The following is a 19,193-nucleotide window of genomic DNA, read 5'->3' on the forward strand; positions in this document are numbered from 1 at the left end:
CAACAATTATCGTTTGATCGCTAGACGTAGTGGCGTAACACATATAATTACGTAGGGGGGCTAACAGGTCTCCCATCGAACTAAATTTGATCGGAATTGTGTCAGGTCGTTTCATTGCCGTTTCATCACCTTTGATCGCCAAAAATTATCTTTCCATTACCACGCGTAGTGAGGTAATACAAGTAACTACGTAGGAGAATTAATCTGTTATCCCCCTGTCGAACCTGATTTGATCCGAATTTGGTGAGATTGTTTTTATATCGTTTGATTACGTCTGATTGCCAAAAAAATCGTTTGATCGCCACGCGTAATGACGTAATACAAGTAAATAGGTAGGGGGGCTAACAGGTTAACGTGTTAGCACTCCCATCGAACCAAATTTTATCCGATTTGGGTCAGATCGTTTCATTGTTGTTTCATCACGTCTGATTGCCGAAAAATCGGTTGATCGTTACGCGTAGTGACATAATGCAAGTTATTACGTAGGCGACTAACCGGTAAATCTGTTAACACCTAATCGAACAAAATTTGATCAGAGTTGGTTCAGATCGTTTCATTGTCGTTTGATCGAGTTTGGTCACCAAAATTATCGTTTGATCGCCATGCCTATTGGGATGTAATTTAATCAAATTTTGTTGTATGGAGGCTAACAGGTGCCCCCTACATAATTACATGTGTTACACCACTACGTTAACCTGTTAGCCCCCAACCTAATTACTTGTATTACGTCACTACGGCTGGCGATCAAACGACAATGAAACGATCTGACCCAAATCGGATAAAATTTGGTTCGATGGGAGTGCTAACACGTTAACCTGTTAGCCCCCCTACCCAATTACTTGTATTACGTCATTACGCGTGGCGATCAAACGATTTTTTTGGCAATCAGACGTGATCAAACGATAATAAAACAATCTCACCAAATTCGGATCAAATCAGGTTCGACAGGGGGCTAACAGATTAACCTGTTACCCCCGTGGTGATCGAACGATAATTGTTGCCGATCAAGCGCGATCAAACGATAATGAAACAATCTGACCCATTTCCGATCAAATTTCGTTCGATTGAGGGGCTAACACGTTAACCTGTTAGCCCCCTACCTAATTACTTGTATTACGTCACTACAGGTGGCGATCAAATGACATTTTTTTTGGCGATCAGACGCGATCAAACGATAATGAAACAATCTGACCCATTTCCGATCAAATTTCGTTCGATTGAGGGGCTAACACGTTAACCTGTTAGCCCCATACCTAATTACTTGTATTATGTCACTACAGGTGGCGATCAAATGACATTTTTTTTGGCGATCAGACGCAATCAAACGATAATGGAACAATCTGATCCAATTCCGATCAAATTTGGTTCGATGGGGTGCTAACAGGTTACCCTAACTAATTACTTGCATTACGTTACTACGGCTGGCGATCAAACGATAATTTTTGACGATCAGACACGATCAAACGATAATGAAACAACCTGACGCAATTCCGATCAAATTTGGTTCGATGGCGGGTAACATGTTAACCTGTTAGCCCCCTACCTAATTACTTGTATTACGTCACTACAGGTGGCGATCAAACAATAATTTTTCGCGATCGAACTCGTACAAACGACAATGAAACAATCTGACCCAATTCCGATCGAATTTGGTTCGATGGGGGGGCTAACAGATTACCCTAACTAATTACTTGCATTACGTTACTACGGCTGGCGATCAAACGATAATTTTTGGCGATCAAGACGCGATCAAACAATAATGAAACAACCTGACGCAATTCCGATCAAATTTGGTTCGATGGCGGGTAACATGTTAACCTGATAGCCCCCTACCTAATTACTTGTATTACGTCACTACAGGTGGCGATCAAACGATAATTTTTGGCGATCAAACGACACTGAAACGATCTGACTCAATTCCGATCGAATTTTGTTCGATGGAGGGCTAACAAGTTATCCTGTTAGCCCCCCTACTTAATTACTTGTATTAGGTCACTACGCGTGACGGTCAAACGATAATTTTTGGCGATCAAATGCGATCAAACGACAATGAAACGATCTCAGTCAATTCCGACCGAATTTGGTTCGATGGGGGGCTAACAAGTTAACATGTTAGCCCCCCTACCTAATTACTTGTATTACGTCACTACGCGTGGCGATCAAACGATAATTTTTGGCGATCAAACGCGATCAAACGACAATGAAACGATCTGACTCAATTCCGATCGAATTTGGTTCGATGGGGGGTCTAACAGGTTAACCTGTTAGCCCCCCTACCTAATTACTTGTATTACTTCACTACGCCTGGCGATCAAAGGATAATTTTTGACGATCAAACGCGATCAAACGAAAATGAAACGATCTCAGTCAATTCCGACCGAATTTGGTTCGATGGGGGGCTAACAAGTTAACATGTTAGCCCCCTACCTAATTACTTGTATTACGTCACTACGCGTGGCGATCAAACGATAATTTTTGGCGATCAAACGCGATCAAACGACAATGAAACGATCTGACTCAATTCCGATCGAATTTGGTTCGATGGGGGGTCTAACAGGTTAACCTGTTAGCCCCCCTACCTAATTACTTGTATTACTTCACTACGCCTGGCGATCAAAGGATAATTTTTGACGATCAAACGCGATCAAACGAAAATGAAACGATCTCAGTCAATTCCGACCGAATTTGGTTCGATGGGGGGCTAACAAGTTAACATGTTAGCCCCCCTACCTAATTACTTGTATTACGTCACTACGCGTGGCGATCAAACGATAATTTTTGGCGATCAAACGCGATCAAACGACAATGAAACGATCTGACTCAATTCCGATCGAATTTGGTTCGATGGGGGGTCTAACAGGTTAACCTGTTAGCCCCCCTACCTAATTACTTGTATTACGTCACTACGCGTGGCGATCAAACGGTGATTTTTGGCGATCAAACGCGATCAAACGACGATCAAACGATCTGGCTCAATTCCAATCGAATTTTTTACATGGGGGGCTAACAGGTCACCGGTTGTTGTTTTAGTATTTGCTTGATCAGGTTTTCATTAATTACATTGTTATTTAGTTTCGTTTGTTGACGGGGCAGATACTTTACTTTGGTTCTTTGTTTATCAATGCTCCTATTTTATATATCATTACTTTAGATATGAATATTATGTATTTATTATGTTAATTTCTCCATAATGCTGAAATTGATCAACCCCAGTCATCTTATTTCATGTTATTTCTTTTAGTGTAACGACTAGTGTGATTATTTATTGTTGTGGGTCCACAAACTAAACCTTCAAAGTTGCTAGCTTGCGCAGATTAAAGCAAAGCGCCTGAAATGTCCGTCAACCCGCAACACGTATCTCATCTACTGGTTGCCTTTCACAAGGGTATCAACCTTAACATCCTAGTGATAATATTAAACTAATAGGGCCAAAACGACGCCTAAAATGTGGAATAGAAAAATAAAGACATTTTGTTTTTGAAAATTTGAATGAAAATTGGTAAATCAGCACAAAATTTGGAATTATCCAGCGAAAACAGCACAATTCTAGAACTTGTGGTTTTCAAGATCTCAGTGTCGAAAGGATTGGCCACAAATATATGAACTTTTCTTGACCATAAACATATGAACCTAGCATTATTATTAATTCTTTCTTTCTTTTTATTTATCTATTTATTTGCAGTATTTGTATTATTGCCTAGAATAAATGTTACAGTTTCTTTAATTAATAGCCAATTATGAGTTGACACATTTTTTTAGTGTAAAAGATTCATATTTATGACTCCCAGAGTTTCAGACTAAAACATTCTGTGAAAATTTACATCAAGGTATTAGTTATATACTCGCTTTTTCCTGAAATATCAGAAGTAATTAAATAAACAGTCACCAAAGGCGAGTGACAGAGATTAGATTATTCTTATTAGTTGAGTATTAATGACTAATAAAAGAGGTATTTTTTTCTAAATATCGCGTGAATGATAGTGATGATATGCCTTAATGACACTGTTATAGGAATGGTAATAGTATACAATAGTTCCTCATCGTGTTCCGTACTCGAGGATAGTTCTTACTCTTGCACCACGTACAGAAATGGTGGTATGTCATGTACAAGTGGTAATAGAACACATAAGAAACCCGGATACTGCAATATGCAGTATGAGTACACCATGATCTGCGTTTCTTATGTGTGCTATTACAACTTCTACATGAAATACCATCACGTTTGTACGTAATGCAACAGTAAGAATTATCCACGAGCACAAGACATGCAATATGCGTTCAATCCCCCCCCCCACACACACACATAGTGAAATATAAAGTACAAGGGCACTACAGAGGCGCATATAAAGTGCACCGTACTCGAGGATAGTTCTAACTCTTGCACCACGTACAGAAATGGTGGTATGTCATGTACAAGTTTCAGTCGATAAGTAAATGAAAGTCGTTTTGTTACCCCATTTTCAAGTTCCTAGATCCTCAATGAATAATCCGTAAAAGGCTGAACTTCGTGAGTCCTCGGGAAATGATGAGGAACTGTTGTATACTATATCCCAATATTGAGTGCCATAAAGACACACATACTTTGCCAATCTCGTATTGGTAATCTTAGTCTTTTCATAGAAATGAATTGCTTGACAGAAATATATGTTTTATATTTGAGTTTAATATATTTCATTAAACATGTAGAAAATGTACAGTGTTTAAAATGTAGTGAAGTTGTGTATGCAAGGAACATATTTCTCGCTCACTAACCTGCTGTTGAGGATGTAAATGGCTTCCCTTTTATGAACCTGGAAACGGCTCGTAATTGTAGATCGATGAATAAGATTAGACGCAAGATCCACTGGATTCACTACTTACCCAGTGGAACGTATAATGAGAATAGATGGTAGTTTAAAATGTTACTTCTTATAGGATGGGTTGAGTTCAAAGTTAGTATTGCGGACTCGCCTATTTATCTCAGAAGGGTCAAGATGTTGGTCTGCTAGCTATGAATGACTATACTAGAGACTGAATTGAATGAAACTAGGAAGTCCTCAGTTTATATACCACGGAAGAGATGGTTTTGATACATAGAAAAGTACTACTTGAGGTGTCTCAAATCCAAAATCTCGAAATGTGCAGTAAGATGTTGCATTTTGTTGCATACACAGTTTTACATTATACGGAAGTTATTGAAGACAAACAACAAAACTCACATATGTAGGTATATCGTCATTCGTTTCCTGGACAATTTAACAAGCGGATGGAAAAAACAAAACTAAGAAATATAGAAACGTGCGTGAAATAAACATAAGGATTTCTATAAAATTAAAATATTGATCTCCAATTTTGCTTTCTAAGTCCAGAATAGTAACTTACCTATTGGAGAAAACCCGGATCGTTACTGGAGTTGGAAACGTTGCCTCGGAGTTTTGAGTCAGGACTAAACCAGGATGTATGTGAACACTATTCGTATTCCAAATGATCATTCTTTTTCTAAATAGGTCTCGTCGCTTAGATTGGAATAATTGACAACTAAAGAATAAAATTTCTGTAGTCTCCACTCCCTTATCACACCAGTACTGCTATGTGTTATTTTTTCTTATTAACTTCTGCAGTAAGCATACACAAGCTTATAGTTTCACTTAAGATGTATATATTGCAATGTTTTCGGTAGTCTAATAAAACAGTCCGGGATTTAAGCCCTTCACCGATTCATTTGTAAAGAAAAAAATACTTCTCTATAATAATTTACAAAGTTTCTTTGTAATACAATAAAATATTTCCCAGTGCTTAAAGAATCTTCAGCACACAGTACTGGCTTTGGAGATATAGGTACAATTGACTTAGGTTAAACTAGGAACCCGTTCATTCATTGCAACCTCAGGGGTAGCTGATTACAAGTCTCCTTTGTTCAATGTGACCTTGGGATATAGAATTCCTCCGTAGCCCAATGCAGCCCTAGGATAAAGGTAGATATAGGATATCTCATTTGCCCAATGCAACCTCCAGAGATAAGGTTTAGAAGGATATTTCCATAGTCCAATGCGCCACCCGGAGAGAGAGGTGTTGGTAGGTAAATGATCAGTTGTTAACTGATACTTCTGTCCACTTCTGATCATTTTTATGGGTGTCCTCTGAAGGGGCGGTACGTGAGGAGAGGGTTTCCTTCCGAACCAACTTCGTGTTGTCCCAGTATTCTCCTTCCATCATCTGCTCGTGACAATGGTTGTTCACAATAGCACGTGGTTGTGAATGAAACATGTGTTTATGGAGGTTGCTTGCACGGGAGTGTAGAAAAACTTATAATATATATATATAAAATGTGTGTGTGTGAGTGTGGTGCTTTATTGCTTGGTAACTACTGAAATCTTTAATAACCTGATGTAGTGCAATTAAAAATGCAACTTGAGATTGCATTGGCAGTATTCTTAATTTGGCAGTATTGCGGGAGATCTCACAATACATCCCTGCTACTGTTTGCGTCGTACAAATTTTCAGTGTGTTTTATGTACTAGTTTAAAAGTACAAAGGTATTTTAAAATATATGATTCATTATAATTTTTGTAAACTTTAAACGTGTTCTCCATATGGTATCCCTATGCTAAGGTAGTCTCATGATGTGTGTAATTTTCTAGAACGTATCATAAGTCGATGACACAGCGTACTATAGATTTTCTTTTGTTTTTCAGGGCTTCTATTGCTGAGAAAGATGCTTCTCTATCCTTTGTGCCTTTATCCTCTGAGTCAGTCCATAACACAGAAGACTGGTTCATAATGAACAAGGACTTCGTAATTTATGTATGTTTATTTGTGATGCTAGTTCTTCTTCTAATCTTGAGATCTTTGTGTTTCTTCAGAAGTTGTCTTCGTGCATCAGAACGACTCCATTTTAATTTGTTACACACTATTATAAGAGTGCCTTTGCAATTTTTTCATCAAAATGCATCAGGTTAGTAAAACAGTAGTATTAATGTTGTATCTTATCTATACTGTAATTTTTCATAAATTTCTGCTTTAGGTATCAACAGCTTTTAAATTCTTAATAAACCTCCAACTATAATACTAACGGTCATTTTGCTAGTTAATAAATATTTTAAAAAAACTGTTAACACTTAGGACAGGAATTTGTCAAGAATCTACAACATAATGTACCTGGAACATTATGAATACAATTTGTGCTATTACTAAGATCACTATGGACAATTTATCTTGGTACACCCTTGAAACTATAAGGCACTGAGAATTTTTTCATGGAAATGTGGATACACAACCTCGTAACTAAACTAATAGATATAAAACACTGATATTTCGTACCATGGAAACAGTATAAAGTAATATCCCACTTTAAACAATATTTGTTAAAGTTTAGGATCAGCATCAAAGCTATATCAGATGTAGATCTATAGTTAAACTCTTTCACTGCCTTTTTTGAGCGAATGACAAGTGTGTGTTTATTTTAAATAAGAACCTTGTCCAAAGCAACAATACACAAAAAATCCCGCCATTTCGTTTTTGAACAGTGGAAGAGGTGGAAATACACATATGCACATGTGTAATAAAATGAATGAACGTCCTATATTTATACTTTTATATGAATTAGCATAAAATTATTCCCAGTGTGATTATAATCGCAGAAGTTTGACAAGTTTGCAATATAACCCAATGGCTCTCGCTTTACCTTGTATTCAAATCAAAACATTCTTACATGAAACATTTGCTGAGTTGACAACAATCCTTTTACAGATGATACGGTGGGAAAGAAGTTTTGCCAATGGTTATTTCACAACATCAAACTACCATTGGTTGTACTAGAAACTATTGTAGGATACAAATGTCCCAGTGGTAGCGAAAGGATTACGGTGGAATCTGAACTACAGTAATGCGTTCAATGCTCTCCCACCGGGATCTTATGAAAGAAGGCACACGCGCTAGCCACTAGACCAGCAGAGAAGATTTGCTTTAACAATAAGTGTTATAGCGGGACAGTATTTAGGGATGCGCAGAATACGAGTCGAGACAGGAATTTCCTGACAAAATTCGAGTCGAGACACGGCTCTTCCAATAGAGAAATATACATTTTTCGAATCGAGACATCACTTTTACAGCATATTTGAAGGGTAAGGGGAAAAAACAAGGAATGTCCATGTATGTGCTTTTTGGGTGCTTTGTCCTATCTATTGGTGACTCTTGGTACTATTTGATTGTATATGCCATGCATGCCTAGATATAGAAATGTCTATGTAAAAAGGGGCGAAAGATTTAATAACCTTATTCTTTTTACGCGATTTTCAATATTAAAACGCAGTTTTCTCGAAAATGTAGTTTCTTTTTCATTCCTTCTTTTTTTCCCTTACCCTTCATTTTCGAAATGAAATAGCCACAAATCTTGTCTCGTGCGCATCCCTAACAGTATTGAGGTTAAAAGAGGTTTGAAGAAAATATCAACATGAAATAACAGCATGAATAGTAACTTCTAAAAGAAACAAAATGATATTTTGAACTATTTTAATGTTATGAAAACAAAATGAAAGGAAGCTGTGTGTTGTAACTGTATTTTAATGTATGATCTTTTATAATTATAGGAGCCATATTAAATAGGTTTGCAAAGGACTTGGGTGTTATAGACGATCAAGTACCACTGATAGTAATTAATTTTTTACAGGTAAGTAAATACTTCTTGTTAAAATAATTTATAAATTATATTTATTAACAAGTTTTAGCCACTGAACAGGTAAAGAATGATTACTACACATTTATCAATTCTTTTTATTGTATGCATTTACTAGAGCCAGAAATGTATGGCATATTATATTGTATTGCACAGAAAATAAATTGGAAGATGAGTAAAAATTGTTGAAAATAATGGAAGAATTTGAAATGTAGGTCTATAGAAAAGCAAATGTACAAAGAAACAAAGAAGAAGAGTTAACAATATTGATGAAAGAACACCAATACTGAGATTATTAAAAAGAAAATAATGTTTAGAGCATTATGTGAAAACATATATTATTGCGGGTAGGTAGGATGAAGGAAGGGAGATTTTAAAGTAAAATATAGAACCGTGGCAACGTATATAGTAATTAATCTTCAGAGATTAAGGGAAATTTATCTAATATAGGGAAAACTTGTAGAAAAATGTAGGACATAGGAAGAAGACCGCCACTGCATTTTTGCAAAAGAACAAAATTTTGGAAGGCTTTATTTATTTGAATAATTATTTGAATAAGGCTTTGAATTTATTTATTTTCTGTGTTTCGTATTAAATAATGAAATCTAACCCACAATTTTGTTTTCCGTTATTGATTTCCAGCACGTTTTCCTTATTATCGGATCACTTATCCTGATAACTGCTCTCAATTATTGGATGATTGGACCAACTGTGATTTTTGCTGCTGGGTCTTGTCTAATAACAATGTGGTTTTTACCAGCCATCACGGAACTTAAGAAACTAGATGCCGTCGGTAAGTTGATACAAATTTCTTAAGAAAACAGGCGTGTAAGAAAGTTTATGTGCGTCTGTTCTAATAAAAATTATACCTCCCTACCTTTCCTTCCTCCGTTCGCGGATATCGGGTGGTTCGTGTTTAACCTTTTCCCGATTAAACTAAGTTAAATGTTTTTAAATTTAAGTGATAGGGGGTCTCGCTTTATGTGATGTTTTCCATAGAAAGTAGCGTTATCTATTTTTTACAACCAGGTGATATTGGCCGAGAGATTTAAAATGTCATTCGACATGCGTAGCGCTAGATTAAAGATCATGTCTTTGTCTAAGGTTTTCCGCAAAAGAGGCTAGCATCTATCTTCGGTAATTTTATTTTAGTGCAGCCGTAATGGCCGAGTGTATGAAATATGTAGTCGTTCCGCCAAAAATAAAGCCTGTTTAAGTCAAGTATGGTACGTTACGTCTTTTTTATTGTATTTACATTTCTGTAGTCCGCCATTTTATTGCTTTATTTATTTTACCCAGACGCACGCACATTGGCGCTTTAAGGACGGCGTCAATGTGACGTATTTATTTTATTAGTATGTAACACACGTAATGGTTAAAATAACCACCGACATGTACGAACATGTATTCAAAAGTTCCCGACCTACTATGACAGATTACTAAAAAGAAAGTGGCCTTCCTATGCCTTCCAGTATTACAACATATCCTCTAGGGATCTAAGCCACAAATAGAAAAGAGAAACTATCAAAGATCACTGACCAAAACTGCCACATCAGTTTACACTCTCCTCTGACTCTACTCTCTACGGCGTGCAGCAATAATCCGCCGGAGAAAATTAGTACCTAATAGTCCTCTTTCACAATATTTCTATGTACTCGCTCGTTGTATCTGTAGTTATTATTTTTATTATAGACCTATTACAAATCTGCACCGATTTTGTTATCTATTTTGAGCTACATAAACAGTGGTGTATTTACGATTTTATTTTGGGGGGCTTTGCTAACTTTCGGAGGGGGCTTTGCCTGAAAATGTGAAAATTCTGTAAGATATTCCATATACTTTACTATAGTAAGTAAGATTTCGGGGGGGCTTAAGCCCGGAAGCCCCTAAATACGCCACTGTACATAAATAAATAAAATACTTCAGTTTATGATTTTGCGATATCCTTGTCACTTAGGCATCTTCTCCGTATCCCTAACTATTTTCATAAGCACAAATACAACTCACGATCATCTGTTTCCATTACATGGCCTGTAGAGAAATACAAAGAATATAACCTGTGCTATCTGTTAGAGTGCATGGTGTACGAAAAAATGTTTCAGACAGGCTTTGACAGTAAAACAGGCGAGAAAACGCAACAAAGAAATTGTGTTGGATGTTTTCTTTGTGAGACGCAAAAATCATTATGCTGGAAGACGTCTGACATAGTATGAAAAAGAGTTAACTTTCATCTATATTGAAGTCAGCTTTCCAACACAGATTCGGATTTAATTGTATGTACTTCTTTCAGCGCAAAACTCAGTTTTTCAGCTCATCTTCCAACATCTTTGAAGTTTCTTTTATCTGCTGGCTACAGTAACTTTCACGTAATTTTATTCTCAATTTTTTTTTTTTCACGCAGTTTTCGTTAATTCTGGAAATAAATTATAACCCTGTAGAGAGAGAGAGAGAGAGAGAGAGAGAGAGAGACGGAGCGAGCTACAATAGGCAAATAAGGTGACTCTAGAAGTGATTCGAGTGCAGCGTTTAAGCTTCCTTCGGTCGACTAGCAGTATGAGATTCTGTATCATCATTTTACATCAGGAATCTATTGACAGCAGCAGCTTTTAGGTTGACTTTTCATAAACACTTGTCACAATCGTTCTGACAAAAAGTTAGAATAATATTCTGCATTAATGTTGATTCTCTTTGATAGCTCATCCAGCAAAGCTATCGCACTATAATGTCAGAATTTCGTAGAATTACCTTAACAACAAGATAGACAGTGTGATGGACTCTTACTACGAATTCTTGTTTCAAAATGAACTGTACGACTCAAATTTTGTTGGTTATTGTTATTTATTCGCACAATAATCTTTCGTAACTGGCTAATAGCTCTTTAAGTTGATACCAAGAGCAAAATCTGTGGTTTCTGCTCCTATCCTAATAATAAAATATTTAGCGAACTGTGTACCAATGCCCGATTTTTAATGAGCTCACAAATAGTTACTTGACTGTCTTTTCACAAAAGTTTTATAAAGTGTTTGAAGTGTTTGAAGCGTTTAAAGTGTTTGAAGTGTTTGAAGCGTTTAAAGTGTTTGAATGCCCGCTGCAGGGATTATTTTTTATAGGATATTTTACCTACCTTACATTTATCAGGCCAACGACAAACAGTATTTTTGGATTTCAGATTTTGTGGACAAGTTTCTCATTCCTTACTATCACTAAAGGACTTTATACTTATGTTTAAATACCTTCTTCCCATATTATGAAATTAATGTGTATCTCATATTTTCTTATGTAAAATTCAGCCTGGTGTTGTTAGTGTAAGGTTAATTTATTTTAGGTTAGCACACTTTTTAATAATTTTGGAAAACCATTATTTTTATTGTGGAGTACTTTACACAGTATTAAAGATTTTTAAAGAAAAAAACAAGCATATTATATTTGTGTATTTCCAAAGTACCAATAGAACAAAACCACAACTAAAATTTTGTTCCTCATATTTTACTATTTTATGTCAAATAGAAAATTTCAATTATTACAATTTTTGGCACGTGCAAGGTGAACCTGCACCCTAGATTGTACTAATCTTCGGTTATAACAACGAAAATGCGTCACTATATTAATCCGTATTGTTTAATATATTTTTTCAGCTCGTAGTCCTGTATATTCTCATTTAAATAGCACCTATGAAGGTCTGAGTTGTGTTCGTGCTGCAAAAATGGAATCTTACATGCAGAAACACTTCCAAGATAAACAGGTAGGCTATATGTTCTTTTATTAAGGTATTTAATGCATTGGACTTGGTTTCACTACAAAATTTGTTATTTTCTGAAAGTAGTTGACTAGCGTTTCTAGGTTGAAAAACCAAGATATGTGAAGATTTACCATAAAATGTCTGTAAAAATCTGTATTTCTATTAAAACATCTGGAGAAATACAGGGTGTTTCAAAATGAATATCGGGGTTTTAAAGTTTTGTAGTATTTATTACAATTTACTTAAAATTATAAATAATACATGAAATGAAAGAGCAACTCAAACAGTTTTGTACGCATGCATGCGCATGCACTGTTTCGTCTGTCTGCCCCTGCCGTCAGATAGCGCTAGAGCAGAGATGATGACTGGTGAACAGAAAGCTTTTTGTTTTTACATTTTCAAAGAAGTTACAGTGCAACCATTTGTGTGTAAAATTTTAAGGAGACGCTTACAACTACGTCCGTATCATTTGCAGTTGCTACAAGCTCTAAATCCTACAGACTACGGTTTATGTGCCAACTTCGCAAATGAAGTGTTGCTGTATGACGATGAAGATTTTCTGGATCGTGTCGTCTTCAGTGATAAGTCGACATTTCACCTAACTGGCGATGTGACCACTCACAATTTTCGCATCTGGGATCACCAAGTTCCCACGAGATGCTACCGTTGCAACGAGACTCCCCTAAATTAAATGTATTTTGTGCCATATCCCGGCGGAAAGTTTATGAGCGTTTCTCGCCATGGACTCGATGTGTGTCGCGTGAAGAATTGAACACGTGTAGCAAAAACTGTTTGAGTTCTTCTTCCATTTGATGTCGGCTATAATTTATAATTTACGTTAAATGTAATAAATAATACAGTCTTAAAACTCCAACATTCATTTTTAAACACCCTGTATATGTAATTAATTTTCATTAAAAGCTTTCTCGAAATTGTTCAACACAATGAGTCTATTTAATTAATAATACCGAAACAGAGTAGAAGAAAACATCCTTTCTTGCAAGTTTCAAAAGAATTATAAATCTCACCAACACACAGAAAAATTGATATATTTTATCTATCTGAGATTTTTTAACTTTATATGACTTTGATATCTATAATAACACGAATCTAGAAAATAACAGAAGAAAATCTGCAGATCGGACCAAAAATTCTGTTTTCCGTATTGATTTGAAAAATCTGAAAATATGAAGAAAAAGTTTTAGGCCTGGCAAGTCTGCAGTTGACCCACTCCCTAATTTTCGGCGAGAAATTGCATTTGTGGTTTGTCTTAGAAAAACCCAACTTCTTGCATGCAATATAGCCTTTTTCCTTTTTTTCTTTTCTTTTTTTCTTTCTTTTTTCTTTTCTTTTCTTTTCTTTTTTTTTTTTTTTTTTTTGCAAAAATACGAACGATTTTAGATCTTGAGTAACAACAATGTGGTGTTTACTAGCCATCACGAAATTTCAAAACCTAGAATCTGTCGGTAAGTTTATAGAAATTTCTGTAGCATTGAATTAGGAGGGGTGTTTCCAAGTTATGGGATCTTTTTTTTTAATTTCATTAAGTCTTTCCGATTCACATGCTGTCCAGTTGCAATCTTTCTAAACGCTGATTTTCAAAAATGCTCGGTCAAACGTTGCCACTTATTTTAGTGAGAAATCTATACACCAAGTTTCATACTTGTAAGTTGATAGGATCTGAGATACTCAATTTTTGTCATACATTTTTACTCTCTCCCTCTCAAAAGTTAGGATGTCCACTTTAACCAAAGTAACATGTCTAAAACGTAAGATGGGCTAAGACCCAGTCATGTACAGTTCGCAGCAAAGAAACCTGTAACATGAGCATGTAAGTTTATTGTGAAACGACGAAATCTTTTGCTCCAAAATAAGTGTGCAGGGGAGAACCCCGAAGTTTCTCCTGGCGTGATTCGTGCCACTTAGATGTTATGTTGATTCCCTGGGCTGTTAGGCGTAGTTTCACAATAAACTTATATGCTCATGTTGCAGGTTTTTTGTTGCGTACTGTACCAAGAAAACAATTTAATTAGTGCAGCGATCTAGAAGTTTACGGACAAAGATCGCTAGATTCATTTTATAATATAGATCAGTGATCGCCAAACCGTCGATCTAGAGATACAAGTAATTCGCGAGGTAATTTTCAGAAGATCGCGTTAACGCTCCGGTTATCTAACCTTGATTGCCTAAGTTTATAGGCGATAAACAAATGTAAGATTTTTTTTTAAAAAAGTTGGTAATTGTTTTGGTTGGTAGCTCAGAGTAGAATTTAGAAATGGCACGGTAGCTCACAGTAGGATTTAGAAATGGTACAGTAGCTCACAGTAGGATTTAGAAATGGTACGGTAGCTCAGAGTAGAATTTAGAAATGGTACGGTAGCTCACAGTAGGATTTAGAAATGGTACGGTAACTCACAGTGGGATTTAGAAATGGTACGGTAGCTCACAGTGGGATTTAAAACGGTGCGGTAGCTCAGAGTAGAATTTAGAAATGGTACGGTAGCTCACAGTAGGATTTAGAAATGGTACGGTAGCTCACGGTAGAATGTAGAAATGGTACGGTAGCTCAGAAGCTTCAAAAGATTGGCGACCTCTGATATAAATACATACTTCTGGGCATTACCCGCATATATGGCCTTAGGCCCGTCACCTATGAGGTATGACGTCCCGCGGCGAGCACAGTATCTGGAAAAGGGGGAGGGAAGAAATGTGAAGGGAGGAAGAGGTCTGGGACCTATTTGTTAGATACCATCTCAGCATTTGTCTTATCTGAATGAGAAAAACCCAAGAAAAATCTTGCTCAGCACGGCTGGCCAAAGCAAGCTGTTACTCCACTGAAATCAAACCTGAGACCGTTCGCACCGACGCCGAGACTGTAAGCGATTACAGCACACGCGGGCACTTAAACTCGTATTGTAATCGATGGTGCAAGCAGTGATTGTTTCAGGATTTCCCCTGGAGGACTTGGAATGAACGGCGAGGGAAATTGAAAGTAGTACTGCGAAAATAGCTCGATTAGAGAAATGACCCTGCGAAAATTTCGTAGCTCCGAAGGATTTATGAAACCACTACTGGCTGCAAAGACAGTGTTCTGAACATGAAAATGCGAAGCATGTCGAAGCAGTATCCGACCTTCTTTGTTTTCGCAAAAACTACATGGCGTAGGTTGGCCAAATTTAGCGTCATGGAAGAGGAGACCAGCCAGCAGATTGTGTTACTCTTATTTGCATCTTCTATAGAGAAGTGGTTATGTTGGGTTTAATTTTGCAGTCTTGGCGCAACTACAATTGTAAAGACATGGGTTTACGGATAGGATGAGTAAACAAAGTCACAATTGATTCCGTGGATACATCCAATGTCGCCAAGGCTCGACAAAGCTCGTGAAAACCCAGTGAAGATCGCCACGGGTGTAATAAAATCAAACCAACGTTGATTGTGTTCTTTGACATTGCCGAGACAATGTGCAATGTAAGTACGTACAGAAAGTACTTCTTTTCAGTAGTCCACCGTCGTCCACGTGACGCTCTTTCTCCGAAATGACTAGATCTATGGCCTTCAAAGCTCGATGACTACACCAGGATAATGATTCTATTCATGCAGCTCATGTGCTTGTCCTTTCCACCATAGCACAAGATTTCGATGTTTCGTAGGAATGGACACGAGCGAGTTCGAGCGAGCTTTTATTGGAAGTCGACTCGACTCGAAACAGATATCTTTGAGCTCGACTCAAGAACTCGGCTCGAAAAATTTCATCCAACTCAACTCGAAACTCGACTCAAATTTTACTCGAGTTTAGAGTCGAGTTGAGCCAAAACGAGCCAAATGCTGTGTGTAGTTTCAAGTACTTTCTTCAAATATTCTACATAGACAATATAATTATTACCAATGATACTACTACTACTATAACATTATTATTATTATTATAACAACGCCGTGTGTAAACATGAAATATAGGTGGTTTGTATCTGAATACTAAAAATTAGTTGACTGCTGATCTCGGTAGTCGTGAAGTGTAGGAGGCAAGGACATCGTTCACGAGGTTCCGGAGGACACATGTTCAAAATTGCTTGGTCCGAGTTTAGTGTTTTCAACGGCTCGAGCGGCTCGGCTCACAGCTCATTCCCTATCGAGCCGAGCCAACAGCTCACCCACCCAAACCTACCTGAGCCGAAACAAACCGAGCTGATGGCTCACCTGAGCCGAATCTGTGCCTCATTTCAACCAAGCCGGCTCGAGCTGTTCGCTTAGTTGGACCGAACTAAGCCGGTTAACATCCCTACACGGGTTGGGCTGCTTCAGCACAAAATTTTCACCGTGCAGGTCTCAGCCTTGGTGGTGAGAACTACAGTATATATTTATGTTAGTGCTCACGATATTTGAGGCTGTCTCGTTATAAAAATCCATTGTCGTCTTGTTAATCAAGACGAGGCGAGATGTGAGCAACTCTAAAAGTATTCCACATTAATGCTTACATTTCTCATAGCTTTCGCTTTCCAGTCTAATCAGGCAATGATTTCAAAACGAGTTTAAACGAGCTAAACGAGCGAGCCATTTTTCAAACTCGACTCGACTCGAAACTCGACCTCAAAACAGTGACTCGGCTCGGAACTCGACTCAAGAAAATTACCTTTGACTCGACTCGAATTCGCTTCGAATTTCGAGTCGAGTCGAGTTTTAGCTCGATTCGTGCCCATCCCTAATGTTTCGTCAATCTCCCTACTCTTCGGGTATAGCCTCGTGAGACCCTTGCCTCTTCGCAAACATAAAAAGGAATAAGAAAGAAACTTGCTTTTGCACTCAAGAGGAAATCTAGTAGCACTTCCCAATGAAGTGTTCCGGGCATGTTTCCATTAGTAAAAAGGCTACCAAACTCGGTGCGTGGAAGCAGGATGAAACTAGTTTAAAGGAGATTTGTGTATATACAAAGAAAACGTCAGATGAGTATATTGATTTTCCGGGACCATGACGAGATACTTTTTCGATAGGCCTCCTATACATGAGGGTGTATCGAAAAAAATTTTTTTTCGAAATCTGGTTACGGCTACTGCGGATTTTTGGGCAAATGGCATCAATAAAACGTATAAAAAATCTCAACTCGATCAGACAACTCCTTCTGCTGCCGAGTAGAGCCCAAATATTAGAAAAATCAACAAAAGATTCACTTTTCAACTGATTTTCCCAAAAAAAAAAAAAAAAAAAATCTTTTAAATATATCCTATATTTTTCGTTCTTTTAAATTATTGAAATAGCATTGGAAAGGAGAAATAAATACATAAAACAAATTTATTACGGTTATTTCTGTACACCACAAGCATAAAAACCTAGTTAATTATTTGTAAAAATGCACTGATTTTCTGGCGTATCGTACAATTAAATTTTAATATAAAATTATTGAAGTTTTTTTTAATAACGAAGAAAACACTTTAGTGCTAAATTTTAAGAGCAGTAATAGCATAAATAATTTTCTTCCAATGCCGTATGCATCTGCTTATCACACTAGATCACCTGCCGCCCACCTCTCCCCGAACGCCTCTTCTCTTGTACTTGCCCAGCTGAAAGGATCGGTCTTATTAGTCGCCAGTAGTCAACCAGCTGTATCGAACGTGATTGTTGCTGCTTGAGTTATTTATTAATGCTGTAGGAAATTTTAACTAAATAATTTGTTTTCGTGTGAAGTGCAGTATGTAGAAGTGAGAACAGTGTTTCAGTTGTGTTAAGTACTTTTTATTAGGAAAAGAGTGACAGATACGCTGACGTTATGGCATCGACAAGTTTGTTACGGTTTGACGTTAGGAATAGCATTATTGGGACACCCAAGGAATTGGGTAGAACACAGCTACCAACCGTTGAAATGTATTGAGACAATACCTATGGGAGCGAGAAGAAAAAATGAGAATTTCGGGATCCCGGAAAGAGCCTTCAACAAATGATTTATCTTCTATCGTCGTCAGGAAGATTGTAGAAAATTGAGATACGCCTCAATCTTGTGGTTCTTTGATCTAGAAGAATAGGCGCCTCTAGAACTGGCACTTTTCTTCCTTTTTCGCAGTTGCAGGCTAGAGGATCGGAACACTTACAAAAGGCTATATCAAATGAAATATTTTTGGCAGACTGTTGAAAATCAGCAATTAGTTTCGCAGGCGTTTGGAAGTCACGGACAATATTATGGTACTTCAATATCATTGCAACAATCCTTCTGACACTGAAAATTGCTTCGCCGCTAATTGAGGCGTAACCTCAATTTTCTACAATCTTTCTGGCGAGGATAGAAGATAAATCATTTGTTGAAGGCTCTTTCCGGGATCCCGAAATTCTCATTTTTTCTTCTCGCTCCCATAGGTATTGTCTCAATACATTTCAACGGTTGGTAGCTGTGTTCTACCCAATTCCTTGGGTGTCCCAATAATGCTATTCCTAACGTCAAACCGTAACAAACTTGTCGATGCCATAACGTCAGCGTATCTGTCACTCTCTTCCTAATAAAAAGTACTTAACACAACTGAAACACTGTTCTCACTTCTACATACTGCACTTCACACGAAAACAAATTATTTAGTTAAAATTTCCTACAGCACTAATAAATAACTCAAGCAGCGACAATCACGTTCGACACAGCTGGTTGACTACTGGCGACTGATAAGACCGATCCTTTCAGCTGGGCAAGTACAAGAGAAGAGGCGTTCGGGGAGAGGTGGGCGGCAGGTGATCTAGTGTGATAAGCATATGCATACGGCATTGGGAGAAAATTATTTATGCTATTACTGCTCTTAGAATTTAGCACTAAAGTGTTTTCTTCGTTAT

At 37.3% G+C, this 19,193-nt stretch overlaps 1 protein-coding gene across 1 annotated transcript in view; it reads left to right on the forward strand.

The window, feature by feature from the left end:
• LOC145670519 (ATP-binding cassette sub-family C member 4-like) overlaps positions 1 to 19,193 on the forward strand; it is a 195,339-nt gene that overhangs the window by 135,817 nt on the left and 40,329 nt on the right. The window contains exons 15-18 of the mRNA XM_081739286.1: positions 6,675 to 6,934; positions 8,568 to 8,647; positions 9,296 to 9,446; positions 12,289 to 12,395. Coding sequence (XP_081595412.1) covers positions 6,675 to 6,934; positions 8,568 to 8,647; positions 9,296 to 9,446; positions 12,289 to 12,395 — 598 coding nt within the window. The remainder of the gene's footprint in view (positions 1 to 6,674; positions 6,935 to 8,567; positions 8,648 to 9,295; positions 9,447 to 12,288; positions 12,396 to 19,193) is intronic.

The sequence above is a fragment of the Thermobia domestica genome, chromosome 14, assembly GCF_964235325.1.
Source record: "Thermobia domestica chromosome 14, izTheDome1.hap1.1, whole genome shotgun sequence".
NCBI classification, from domain to species: Eukaryota; Metazoa; Arthropoda; class Insecta; order Zygentoma; family Lepismatidae; genus Thermobia; species Thermobia domestica.